This window comes from Haliotis rubra, unplaced genomic scaffold, assembly GCF_003918875.1.
Source record: "Haliotis rubra isolate DU_JTF1 unplaced genomic scaffold, ASM391887v1 Scf157, whole genome shotgun sequence".
NCBI classification, from domain to species: Eukaryota; Metazoa; Mollusca; class Gastropoda; order Lepetellida; family Haliotidae; genus Haliotis; species Haliotis rubra.
The window spans coordinates 709,950-723,771 of NW_025765525.1; the positions used below are offsets into that span (position 1 = coordinate 709,950).

Below are 13,822 nucleotides of genomic sequence, written 5' to 3' on the forward strand. Positions count from 1 at the left end.
ATATACGCATTAGTTACATACATGTACATATATCTGTATGTATGAATCCAATATGTCTGTATGTAAGCACTTGCAAGATATATGTATGTAACCAATAAACTGTACAAAAAGAGTAAGGGATATATGTAAATTTTGAAATTATGAATAATGATCTATTTATTCATTGACACACTGATAAAATATCAATCATAAAATCACCAATATCCCTAACTTATTTTGTCCAGTATATTTATATACGTAATTAATATGTATGTAATCAACATGCCAGCATGTAATCAATGTCTATTTTTGCCATTAATTCTATATGTAACAAGTATGTAGCCAGTATGTTTGATACCAATGTCTGTATGTAACCAATATGTGTAAATATAATAAATATACTGGACAAAATAAGTTAGGGATATTGTCCAGTATATGTCTGATTGTATCAAATATGAATCTGTGTAGCCAGTGTGTGTGGAAGCAATATGTCATGTAGCTCTTGTATCAGCGGCGTCAAACAACAGTCACTCGCAAATCCGCTCACGCCTGAAGTCCAACGGTCTGAGGGCAACTGAGGCACTTAAGATGCTTGGTAAAATTATACCCAATAACAAAAATAAGAGGCTGGGCTCTCACGGTTTGCCTGTTGGCTATGGCTACACCCATGAAAGGTGTGTCATTATTATCAGTTTCACAAAGCTCACATTCACAGGTGGAAATGTTTAAACATCCATGACGCTCAATATAGATTTCAGTGACGTTGGCTGCTGTAAACAAACGGGTCACAGGTCACAGGTCAAGGATGATTGATTTCTCCCACACACGTCATGTTTGTAGTGCGGGGTTAATTATAGTGTTTATACTACTGTTTCTATGGAGGAAAGGTACAGTGATACAAGTCACCGCGACTCATGGTACAAGGAGTTGCATCCCTCACCCTTCCCCGTATGTGATGCTCCTGGTTTCAAATACCAGATATGTCCTAAGTTCGAACCCAAGTCTCTCAGTACTTTATAAGTGCTCCTGGACGCTTCCCTCAGCATAATGCTGTCACGCTATGTTTTAATTAACTGAAGTAACATTCAAAGTGATAACTCACTCATTTAACTTTATTTAATCTAACACCTTAATTTCGGAATCTGACGGGGCGGTGGGGTAGCCTAGTGGTTCGATCTTCACGCCGAAGACCCGGGTTCGATTCCACACATGGGTACAATGTGTGAAGTCCATTTCTGGTGTCCCACGCCATGATATTGCTGGAATATTGCTAAAAGCGGCGTAAAATCATACTCGCTCACTTATTCATTTTCTATAGCGCTAACAGGAACATTTCTTATGTTCTACGCTCGAACTGCCGAACTATCGACATTACATTTGCAACATACCAAATGCTTTCTTCCTATTTCGAATTAAAGGTATAGGACGACATTCTCCGGAAATGTACTATTTTTCCCAAATGACATATATCAGGGGGAATAACTCTTGTTTGGTTTTCTGTAGGCTGCTGCTTCAATTTAAGATATTACAAAGTGGATAAATGCCTAACTGTGGCATTCTCACATATTCAGATGAAAGGCATGTATGCGATACAATCAGGATGTAGTGAAAAGTTACAGAAGTACAGAATAAGATGCTTTGTTTGACAAATGGTTTCGGTTTGTGCTTAATCTTTTCAAGTGGACGTGAAGCGGATAGTATATGTGCTGTATTTGTGACATATGCCGTGAACGGTACATGTGCTACAACTACGACACATACTGTGGATGTTATGTGTCAATAATTTACGACAAATGCTATTGACGTTGTACGAGGCGATGACAACTGACACTCACCGTGACGTCGGTTACCAAGGGTACGTTCGATTACGAGGGGGCAGACTCGAATGGCGCCGTGACGCTAATGCATTGTGACGTCATGCAACAAGTGTACATTATCGTCTGATAAAGTACTGTCGGCTCCTTTGATCTTTCACCGAAGCTTCTTAAAAATGTCAGTAATGCAATATCTACGACATAGGTATTGAAAATCACATATAGTTTGTTTTCGACAATGGTATGACATTGTATGCTTTACTGGCTTACTGGCGATTAAAGCTATGAATGTAATGAGTGGTAAATTTGCGAGACATTCTGTGAATGCACCTCCCACCCTAAACTTGGTAATGTACAAAGACTTGTGATATTGCTGGAATATTGCTACAAGCGGCGCAAAACCATACTCACTCACTCACTCGCTCTTAACCAATCAGATGCTGTCGGAGTCTCATCATGCTATGTGTAACCTTACCAGGTCGGCGTTTACGCACGCCCACCGCTGAGTAGAAAGCATCCAATTTTCAACCCAGTCAACCATGAAGCCTCACAATGACAAGCCGAACCTGACTCACAATCTCAGCTATTTGAGAGATGAAGTAGTTAGAAGCTGATGGGTCTACCCGTCTTGTCTTCAATCAACTCCCAGGGTACTGGGTGTGGCCTGAGAGACGATTGCATCCATTTGTACCTAACGACATTATTTTCAACTCCGGGATCAATCTTCCTCTCCTTAAACATCGGGGGACATTGACAAAACTGAATACCATGGACCACGGTCCGCTCATTCGGCGATGGGGGTAGGTTAAAAATAGAACATATTTTCATAAATATTTTTATCAAGATTAAATGACTTCAAATGTCTTTGATGGTCCGCTGTGTTTATGAACACATAGACTTGCAGCAGCTTCAGGATTGAACGTCTCGCTGTGGGTACGGCACAGCATAAACAGGTAGGTAGTGTGGCTTTTGTGGCTAGGTAGCTATAGGGTGGTTTTATATTTCGCTGAAAACTCATGGTAAGCTACGCCATTTTCGTATTGTTTAAATGGAAGTATTGTTTAAAAGCTTTTCCTAATTCGTACACGGAGACTGAAAACGATGTAGCCATTCCATCAGTAACACAGTGACACTATCAGTAACAGTAATAGTACAGTAACAAGTAATGGATGTATCATCTTGTTACCATCACGTCACCCGTTGATGTTCCCATGCATATGTACACCCATGTGGATGAGCCGTGTGAAGATCCGGGTTAGGGTTGGTCTTCAGTAACCCATGCTTGTCGTAAGTGGCGACTGACGGGATCGGGTGGTCAGGCTCGCTGACTTGGTTGACGCATGTCATTGTATCCCAATTGCGTAGATCGATGCTCAGGCTATTGCTCACTGGATTGTCCGGTCCAGACTCGATTATTTACAGATCGCGGGCATATAGCTGGAGTGCGGCGTTAAACAACCAACCAACCAATCTAACCATGCGAATGGTGGACAAAATTAAAAATTAAACAAACAAAAATGATTATTCAATAGTGGTCTATTGTATACGGGTATCATAGTCATGTGTCGGGCCTTATGTTTGCCGTGGTTCGCCGACTAGGTTTATACTGGTAACATTTTGAAATTGTAAGCTTTTTAAAAACAATATCATTTTCAGATGTATTTTTCCTTGTGGCTGGTACTTTAATTTATTACTATATCGCGCTATGATATTTAATGATACATAATCAAGTTGACATATCAAACATCATCAAGTTATAATTATTATTATATCATTATTACAATAGCTCACAATAGAAATGACATCATATCATCATAGTATGCCAACATATCATCCCAATAACACCTCATCAATAGTTATATCATTATCATCCCAATAACACCTCATTAATAGTTATATCATTATCATCCAATAACACCTCATCAATAGTTATATCATTATCATCCCAATAACACCTCATTAATAGTTATATCATTATCATCCCAATAACACCTCATCAATAGCTATATCATTATCATCCAATAACACCATCAATAGTTATATCATTATCATCCCAATAACACCTCATCAATAGTTATATCATTATCATCCAATAACACCTCATCAATAGTTATATCATTATCATCCAATAACACCTCATCAATAGTTATATCATTATCATCCAATAACACCTCATCAATAGTTACATTGTTATCATCCAATAACACCTCATCAATAGTTATATCGTTATCATCCCAATAACACCTCATCAAACTGACTCGGGCCATGTGATTGGTGGAAAATAAAATATACTGTAAGATTTGTCCATTTCGAAATATGAACTTTGCAATATTCCTTCTATTTTGAATGATGTACGGAACAGTAAATTGGTAAGAATAATTTTAGAGGTTATAAAAATGCATTTGATATTGATTCATTTTTAGGAAATTATATTTATAAATATTTAACCTCTAATATTATTCTTACCAATTTACTCCCCAAGTCACTTGAATGTCAAGGTCATTAATGGCCGACAAATGATTATTATTGCCGATGATTTTGGAGAAAATGCCAGCTTACTGTCGAGGAAATGATATGTAGATGTTGCAAAAGGTTTGTAGACCCGTGAAATACCGCTGACGATCTACGTGCCTGGAATTTAAAAACGAATTTAAAAGGTGAGTTTTCGCTGTCTTGGCTGATCCATGATTTTGGCGTGGAAATGCGGAGGTAGATGTTTTCATTGAGTCGTGGCATATAATTTTTAAAATATTGATCCGATTGTGACCATTTATAGCTCGTTTTGTAGGGACATCATCTATCATCCGTAGGCCACGGCGTGATATCACCTGTAACACCATGTCATAACACCATATTACTATACCATTCAACCGTATCAATATATCACCTGTAACACCATGTCATCACACCATATTACTATACGATTCAACCGTATCAAGATATCACCTGTAACACCATGTCATAACACCATATTACTATACCATTCAACCGTATCAATATATCACCTGTAACACCATGCCATCACACCATATTACTATACCATTCAACCGTATCAATATATCACCTGTAACACCATGTCATCACACCATATTCCTATACCATTCAAACGTATCAAGATATCACCTGTAACACCATGTCATCACACCGTATTAATACCACCATATTAATATACCATTCACACCGTCATCAATATTACTATACCATTCAACACCAATGTATTTACTATACCATTCAAAATCAATATATCACCTGTAACACCATGCCATACCATGTCACCCATATTACTATACCATTCAACCGTATCAATATATCACCTGTAACACCATGTCATCACACCATATTACTATACCATTCAACCGTATCAATATATCACCTGTAACACCATGTCATAACACCATATTACTATACCATTCAACCGTATCAATATATCACCTGTAACAACATGTCATAACACCATATTACTATACCATTCAACCGTATCAATATATCACCTGTAACACCATGTCATAACACCATATTACTATACCATTCAACCGTATCAATATATCACCTGTAACACCATGTCATAACACCATATTACTATACCATTCAACCGTATCAATATATCACCTGTAACACCATGTCATAACACCATATTACTATACCATTCAACCGTATCAATATATCACCTGTAACACCATGTCATAACACCATATTACTATACCATTCAACTGTATCAAGATATCACATGTAACACCATGTCATAACACCATATTTCTATACCATACAACCGTATCAATATATCACCTGTAACCATGTCATAACACCATATTACTATACCATTCAACCGTATCAATATATCACCTGTAACACCATGTCATAACACCATATTACTATACCATTCAACCGTATCAAGATATCACCTGTAACACCATGTCATAACACCATATTACTATACCATTCAACCGTATCAATATATCACCTGTAACACCATGTCATAACACCATATTACTATACCATTCAACCGTATCAATATATCACCTGTAACACCATGTCATAACACCATATTACTATACCATTCAACCGTATCAAGATATCACCTGTAACACCATGTCATAACACCATATTACTATACCATTCAACTGTATCAATATATCACCTGTAACACCATGTCATAACACCATATTACTATACCATTTCAACCGTATCAAGATATCACCTGTAACACCATGTCATCATTACTATACCATTCAACCGTATCAATATATCACCTGTAACACCATGTCATACACCATATTACTATACCATTCAACCGTATCAAGATATCACCTGTAACACCATGTCATAACACCATATTACTATACCATTCAACCGTATCAAGATATCACCTGTAACACCATGTCATCACACCATATTACTATACCATTCAACCGTATCAATATATCACCTGTAACACCATGTCATAACACCATATTACTATACCATTCAACCGTATCAAGATATCACCTGTAACACCATGTCATAACACCATATTACTATACCATTCAACCGTATCAAGATATCACCTGTAACACCATGTCATAACACCATATTACTATACCATTGAACCGTATCAAGATATCACCTGTAACACCATATTACTATACCATTCAACCGTAAAAGGATAACACACTTCACACCATACCATAACACCATATCACCATATCACTATACCATTCAACTGTATCAAGATATCACCTGTAACACCATATCACTATATCATTCAACCGTATAGGGATAACACACTTAATACCATGTCATAACACCATATCACTACACCAGACCGCTGTATTAAGTTATCGATTGTCACACCATGTCATAACACCATATCACTAAACAAGACCACAGTATTAAGATACCACCCGTAGGACAATGTCGTAACACTATATTTCCACATCCGGCCACCATATCAAAATATCACGCCTAACCCCATGCCATAGCCCTACCACCAGTCCGTCACCAGCATGTTTATACTAATGGTTTAGCTGAAGTTATAACAAGAACTGGCTGTTCGGTCGTGAGGCATTTGACATGGGTATTACAGATGCAATAACCTTGAGTGTGCAGTGTTTTGGGACTGTTTTCAATTTATTTCGTAAATATATGGGTCAAATCCATTTTTCAAATGCATACAGTTTACATCCAATGACAACAATGGTAACCATCGTTGCGTGTGGGTATCTCCACGTTTGGATTGTAGCTGACCTACTACTGATTCTCCTGTCCTGTTTCATCAATAGTCTATAAAAGGGACTAGTGCGGAAGGGATTGGCCGTGCATGTCACCAGTCAGCCAAGCCGTTCAGGCGAGAAGTACTGAGTACATAGTCATTGGGACAAAAGGCATCGCATTAACAGCGGAACTAATACACGGCCATATTGGAAATAGTCCAATGAGAATCGAAAGGACAGTAATGTTGAAGACGAGGTGTTTATTGACAACCTGCGTTCGTTTACTCAAATAAAATTGCATAAACATTTTGGGTAGCGATTGTCCTCATTATTATAGTAAAAATAACTGTGTGGCAATTGCCCCGTGGTGGAAATTGTTCTGGGTCGCAATTTTTCGGTGGCAATTACCCGGGTATCAGTTGTCCGGGTGGCAATTGTACGGTGCTAAGTGCCCTGGGTGGCAGTTGTCCAGGTGGCAATAATACGGTGCGAAGTGTCCGGTCGGTAATTGTCCTAGGTGGCAATTGTCAGGTGGCAATTGTCCGGGTGGCAGTTGTCCTGCTCCCTTGTGGTTTATGAGCTCTAAACATGAATTGTCGACATACATATCATTTTAAATTACAATTTAATTACATTTTTAGAAGAGTTTATATATTTCATGTCCAGTATAGAATGCAGATGTATGAACAAAACCTGTTTCACAACAAGGTAGACACCTGTTATGTTGGTGACGTCGTACAGTTTGCATATCATTATGTCACATTAAGAATAATATCTCATAACTCCATAAGGAGTTATGGAAACGTATCATTGTTATTGTAGGATATTTACATAGCGCACAAATCCACGCAACTAGTGCATCCTCAAGGCGCTGGTATTTTTCCTCTCGATCATAGGATGTCAATCTCAACGGCCCATCGTATTATCAATCTCAACTCCCTGGGGAGTATGCAACTCTTGATGCCACTAGGCGCACCGAGTTATTGTGGCCTTCTCATCCTAACGAGGTACCCATTCACAGCTGGGTGGACTGGGGCACATAGTCACAGTACTTTGTCCAGGTTTACTGCACGTTGCTGTACCCGCAACTAGGTGTTTGCACGTATTCATGTGTCCTCCATCTGGTCATATACCAACGAATTCGTATTGGTGCCATCGTCTGAAAAAGTACTTTCATCTAATTAGTTCATACTTTACTTCTACATGATAGTATACTTCCACTTACTTGGTACTTTACTTAATACATGGTACTTCACTTCTACGTACATAATACTTTACTTCAACGTACATGGTACTTTACTTCTACATACATGGTACTTTACTTCTACGTACATGGTACTTTACTTCTACGTACATAATAGTTTACTTCAACGTACATGGTACTTTACTACAACATACATGGTATTTCACTTCTACATACATGGTACTTTACTTCTACGTACATAATACTTTACTTCAACGTACATGGTACTTCACTTCTACGTACATAATACTTTACTTCAACGTACATGGTACTTTACTTCTACATACATGGTACTTCACTTCTACGTACATAATACTTTACTTCAACGTACATGGTTCTTTACTTCTACATACATGGTACTTTGCTTCTACGTACATGGTACTTCACTTCTACGTACATAGTACTTTACTTCTACGTACATGGTACTTCACTTGTACGTACATAATACTTTACTTCAACGTACATGGTACTTCACTTCTACATACATGGTACTGATCGGGTTGTCAGGCTCGCTGACTTGGTTGACACATGTCATCGGTTCCCAATTGCGGAGATCGATGCTCATGCTTTTGATCACTGTATTGTCTGGTCCCGACTCGATTATTTACAGACCGCTTACTAACTCTACGTACACGGTACTCTACTTCTACGTACATCATACTTTCCTTCTACGTACATGGTAGTTTACTTCAACGTACATGACACTAGTACTAAACATCTACGCATCTATTTTACATCATCCTACTAAAGGCGTATTATTGCAAAGTAATGCGTTGTAAATACCCGTCTACGCTTGATCTGAGACTCGAATATAACAGCCGCCTCTGTTAACCCATCATGATCAGTTGAGGCAAGTCGGTCATGCGTGGTGTGGGGATGTATGGCTGCAGACACATGCCATTAAACTAAGAGCGCAACAAATACCCGGCTATAAAGTACATAGTACAAGTATGAATCACACGGAGAGATAGGAACACAACAAATACAGATTATAACTCGTCTTTGTGGGGAGTTTTGTTGTGTGTTTTGTGTTGGTATCTATGTAATCCGAAGAAAGTGGCATTTTTTGTGACTTCTTACAGTTGAACCACGTAATTCGTGGCTGCTGGGATCGTAGATCAGGCTTAACATTTTGACAGTATGATTTACCCATTGGAGACTCGTATACAGTAATAGAGCGTGCTGGTCGAGTTCTATTGAAACAACATCGGCTGAGTGTTTGTTAACTTAAAAGTGGGGGCGTGAATCAACAGTCGGGTCACTGGGTAGCGATTTCTGCACCACCTCTTGTATTCCAGTTCCGGTCTCGTTAACATGGTTTCCTAGGCCTTGACCCAATATCTTTTGACAAAGATATTAAATGGCCTTTCGAACTTTCTTACACTTATCTGGAGGGTTGAATGTGTTAGGTTGGGTGGTCAGAATACGGTAAGTAATGATTTTGGTATGATGACTAAAGTGGATGTCATTGACTTGAGCGGGCGGTGGGGTAGCCTAGTGGGTAAAGCGTTCGCTCGTCATGCCGAAGACCCGGGTTCGATTCCCCACATGGGTACAATGTGTGAAGCTCATTTCTGGTGTCCCCCGCCGTGATATTGCTGGAATATTGCTTATAGCGGCGTAAAACCAAACTCACTCACTCACTCATTGACTTGAGCGTTTAACATCTTATGGCCAAACTCACTGACTCACTGACTCACCGACTCACTCACTCATTCAGGATCACTCATTGAATCACTGACTGTCTCACTCACTCACTCACTCACTCACGTGAATTTTTCTCCAAAGTCCAGACCGTGTGTAAACTAAATTTAGGTGTTTTATAAGAATACATTATATGCTAGTTTCAGTAACCGTGTCGTCCTAAATAAGGGTGTGTTGTAATGTAGTTGTGTGTAGTAGTGATGTATGGGGTATGGTAGGGGGCGGTGGGGTAGCCTAATGGTTAAAGCGTTGGCTCGTCACGCCGAAGACCCGGGTTCGAATCCCCACATGGGTACAATGTGTGAAGCCCATTTCTGGTGTGCCCCGCCGTGATGTTGCTGGAATATTGCTAAAAGCGGCGTAAAACCAAACTCAGTCAGTCAGTCAGTATGGGGTATGGTACATAGATATAGTTTATTTCCACCCTTATCATGGAGACCAGTACACAAAATGAACAACAAAATATACAAAGTAATCAGTCAGCCATAAGACTTGGATGTACAAGGATATTGCAGATATATACAATTCTGTATCTAAACTGACGTACAAAAGAAAGTACACACCTGGTGCTTTTGGATTACTTTCCAAGGAGCGACCTAAATGTTTTGAAAAGAGTTTTTACAGTGCTATGTAAGTCACAAACTTTCCTAACATGTTGCCAAAACACCACAGATATCGTGGCCAATTGCGAAGTTGCCAGTCAAAATCACAACACTTTTCAAATAATCCATCAACACCAGGTGTGTACTTTTTTTTGTACGTCAGTATACTTGATACTGATATAATGACAAGCTGGGGTCTGTATAGTCTGTCATACAGACCCTGACACAAATATATTCAAGAAAGCCCGTGCAAGTCTAGAATATGTGGCAAGTCCAGATTTCCACAGTTAGGCTGAAAAGAAGAAAGTCTCAGGGCTCCTTTTCATTATATTGTTTTTTTGTTATGAACTGGGTTTTTTCTGTAAAATGTGTTCATTTCAGAGACTAGTTGTTAGTCTAGGGTCAGGGCATATATCATGGCCTACATTTGTGAACGAATTCAGAAACCTTTTGCACAGTTTTGTACATACGTGTCACATAGGGCACAATGTCTCACCAAGATTTTCATGCTAGCTATTTTCATGCTAACATATGCTAGTTTTACTTGGAATTGGTGGTGAACATTAGGTGTCAGATGACGCCTCGGAGTTCCTATGTTGAAGCCATCAGTGTTTTGGCCGATGGCGATCAGCAGGACATAACAATCATTGGAGAACATAAAGTTGCTCACAAACAAGGAGTGATTTCCTTATAGAATGCATGTTCATTCAATGTTACAGGAACGACTTCAATCTCCCCACCGTCACAGACAGCCGCGGTGTCCGCTACGTCCCCTTCACGAAGATCGCGTATCTTGAGGTCGTGGGTAAGTCCCCTCATCACACGCACGCACACACGCACGCACACCTTGTACTGACTACACGTGTGACTGTATTTGTTCCATCAACAGCATCTCGCCCTTCGATTGTTTTACCCTATTATGTCTTGTGTTACCTCTTGTGTTCTCAGTCCCTGAACATTGCATTGGAGAGGAATTATGTTACGAAACATTGAGAAATGGTTGTGTAAGGGAGATAACTCCTCTATGAAGACACAAAACAGGTGTGGCAGGGAAGTAACGCCTTCATGTTGACAAGAAATAGTTGGTGGGAATAGGTGGGAATCAAACCCACCCTTTCGAGCGAACACTTATGCCTCTGGGCTTCCCCATAATGTATTAAGGTTGGCATAATATGACGTGGTCGTTTGGAGATAAGCGGTCCAATATAACGATTAAAGTACCATGTGATTTACAATAACCTTTTAATGCATTTCTTCAGATGACGACATGGACTCTCAACATCTCCCAAGCTGGGCCCCTCCCGCACCTTCTCTCATACACAGGGAGTGGCTAGAACCGACATTACCGGACCGGGATGTGATCATCCCGCGCCCTTTTATTGATAACATCAGGCCCCCTATGTTCACACAGCGAGAAGATTTTGAAATACCTCGACCGACATTTTCCCCGCCAAAAAATTCCGTCAGACGTGATCGCTTCGTGTTCACTCGGGACTCGCCCGAACGACTTTCTCGACATAAGTCATCACGTGACAGGTCGATACGTCACGTGACGTCACGTGACCTTCCTGACCTACGTCCACCTCCTCAACTTTACCCTCCAGTTCCGGCCCCGAAACCGAAGTTCCGATACAAAAACCTGTCCTTGTATCCGCCTAAACGGGAGAGTGAAAGCGGTATTGTGGCGGCCAAGAGAAAATTAATCAGAGAAGCCATCGCCTCGTCAAATTACAGACCCGTGCGACCGCAGCGGTCCGGCAGCTACGGTGACTGGATTATTCCTCATCCCATATATCTACCGGAAGTGAAGCCTCAGAGACCGGATACACCCCGTTTCCGTAATCACAGCGGTTCCGATGAAGAGAAGGAGAGCCCTCCGATCCCCGAGAGGCATTACGCGGAACCTGACCTTGAACCGGCCACGTCCACGGTCGACGCTTTCACCCCGCTGGAAGGTCAGCTCGCTACCAAGAAGCGGTCTTCAATTATTTCTCAGTGGCAGGAGACGCTCATCTCCAAAGCCCTGCTGAAGGGACAACTACTGCGCAGCATAGAGGAAAACCCGGATTACTAGCACCAGAAGCTGAAATGCATTTTTTTAGCGTAGACATGTTGACCCTGCGTATTTATGACCTTGAACCCTTGAAAAGATACTATTACAATTTTATGTGACTGTGTTCATGTGCTGAACAGACCTGAGCTTTTGTGAAACCGGCATCGTCAACTTCAAATTGAGCTGGCACACAATTATATGTTCAGCTCCATCTATATAGGTGTTTGAAACTGAGTATCTGAGTCTGTATCAATTTGCACATATATATATATATACTCTCCCCACCAAAAAGAAACGCATATAGGAATTTCAACTGTATTTATATGTTTATTTTGAAACATCTTGTAGGCTTTATGAGTCAATGAAATATACCGAAATTGCACACTGGGAATGCAGACTTATCCGTCTTTGGCACCAACTCGAGGAAAGTCAGTTTGAGTGTCACATGGAGTCAATACCTCGTGTGACCACCGTGGGCATCCAGAACTGCACGGCATCGCCTCGGCATCGAACGAATAAGTCTCAGAATCTCGTGTTGCCCAATCGCAGCCCACTCTGCCTGTAGTGCCTGTGCGTGTTGCTGAAGCGTCTGGGGCTGAGGGTTACGGCGTCGCACCCGTCTGTCCAGGGCATCCCCACAGATGTTCGGTCGGGTTTAAGTCCGGTGATCTTGAGGACCAGGGGAGCACATTGATGTTGTGGTTCTGAAGAAAGTCTCTAGTGTGACGTGCTGTGTGGGGCCTGGCATTGTCCTGTTGAAACAACTTCCTCTGGCGATCAATGATTGGAAGGGGGTGTGGGCGTAGGATTTCGTCACAGTACCGTTGAGCTGTCAGGTTGCCCTGGATCATCACCAAATCACTTCACATCATAACACTGCTCCGGCCGAATATGTCCACCTGGGGAACGCAAGCGTCGGCGAAACGTTCACGTCGACGTCTGTACACCCGCATTCTTCCATCGCGTCGTTCCAATAGAAATCGTGATTCATCACTGAACCAGATTCTACGCCAATTCGGTAGGTTCCAGGCCTGAACGTTGGTGCACCATTGAACTCGATGTCGACGATGTTGTTGTCGAAGCACAGGGCTAAAATAAGGTCTTCTGGCGCGTAAACCAGCCTCTCTCAGCCTGTTTCTGACGGTCTGTGCAGATAGCCTCCTCAATCCGGGCATTTGTCGAGCGGTACTGGTCGCCGTAGCTGTTCGATGACGCAGGTGATGTACCCGGATGTAGCG

At 40.9% G+C, this 13,822-nt stretch overlaps 1 protein-coding gene across 2 annotated transcripts; it reads left to right on the forward strand.

The window, feature by feature from the left end:
• Positions 1-2,348: 2,348 nt before the first annotated feature.
• LOC124271061 lies at positions 2,349-12,868 on the forward strand. 2 transcript variants are annotated; one of them, XM_046706131.1, is made up of 3 exons: positions 2,349-2,593; positions 11,251-11,336; positions 11,791-12,868. In XM_046706131.1, exons 1-3 carry the CDS (start codon positions 2,562-2,564, stop codon positions 12,603-12,605), a joined length of 933 nt encoding a protein of 310 aa, XP_046562087.1. In that variant the 5' UTR covers positions 2,349-2,561; the 3' UTR covers positions 12,606-12,868. The 2 variants fall into 2 exon arrangements, with proteins under 2 accessions (XP_046562087.1, XP_046562088.1); XM_046706132.1 differs by lacking the exon at positions 2,349-2,593 and adding an exon at positions 2,647-2,746.
• The last annotated feature ends 954 nt before the right edge of the window (positions 12,869-13,822 follow it).

Excerpts from the sequence above, each read along its gene's own strand:
- LOC124271061 (XM_046706131.1), top strand. The coding sequence starts at position 2,562 with ATGGACCACGGTCCGCTCATTCGGCGATGGGG. Across the intron at positions 2,594-11,250 it reads CCGCTCATTCGGCGATGGGG|GAACGACTTCAATCTCCCCA; the intron begins GTAGGTTAAAAA and ends TCAATGTTACAG. Across the intron at positions 11,337-11,790 it reads CGCGTATCTTGAGGTCGTGG|ATGACGACATGGACTCTCAA; the intron begins GTAAGTCCCCTC and ends GCATTTCTTCAG.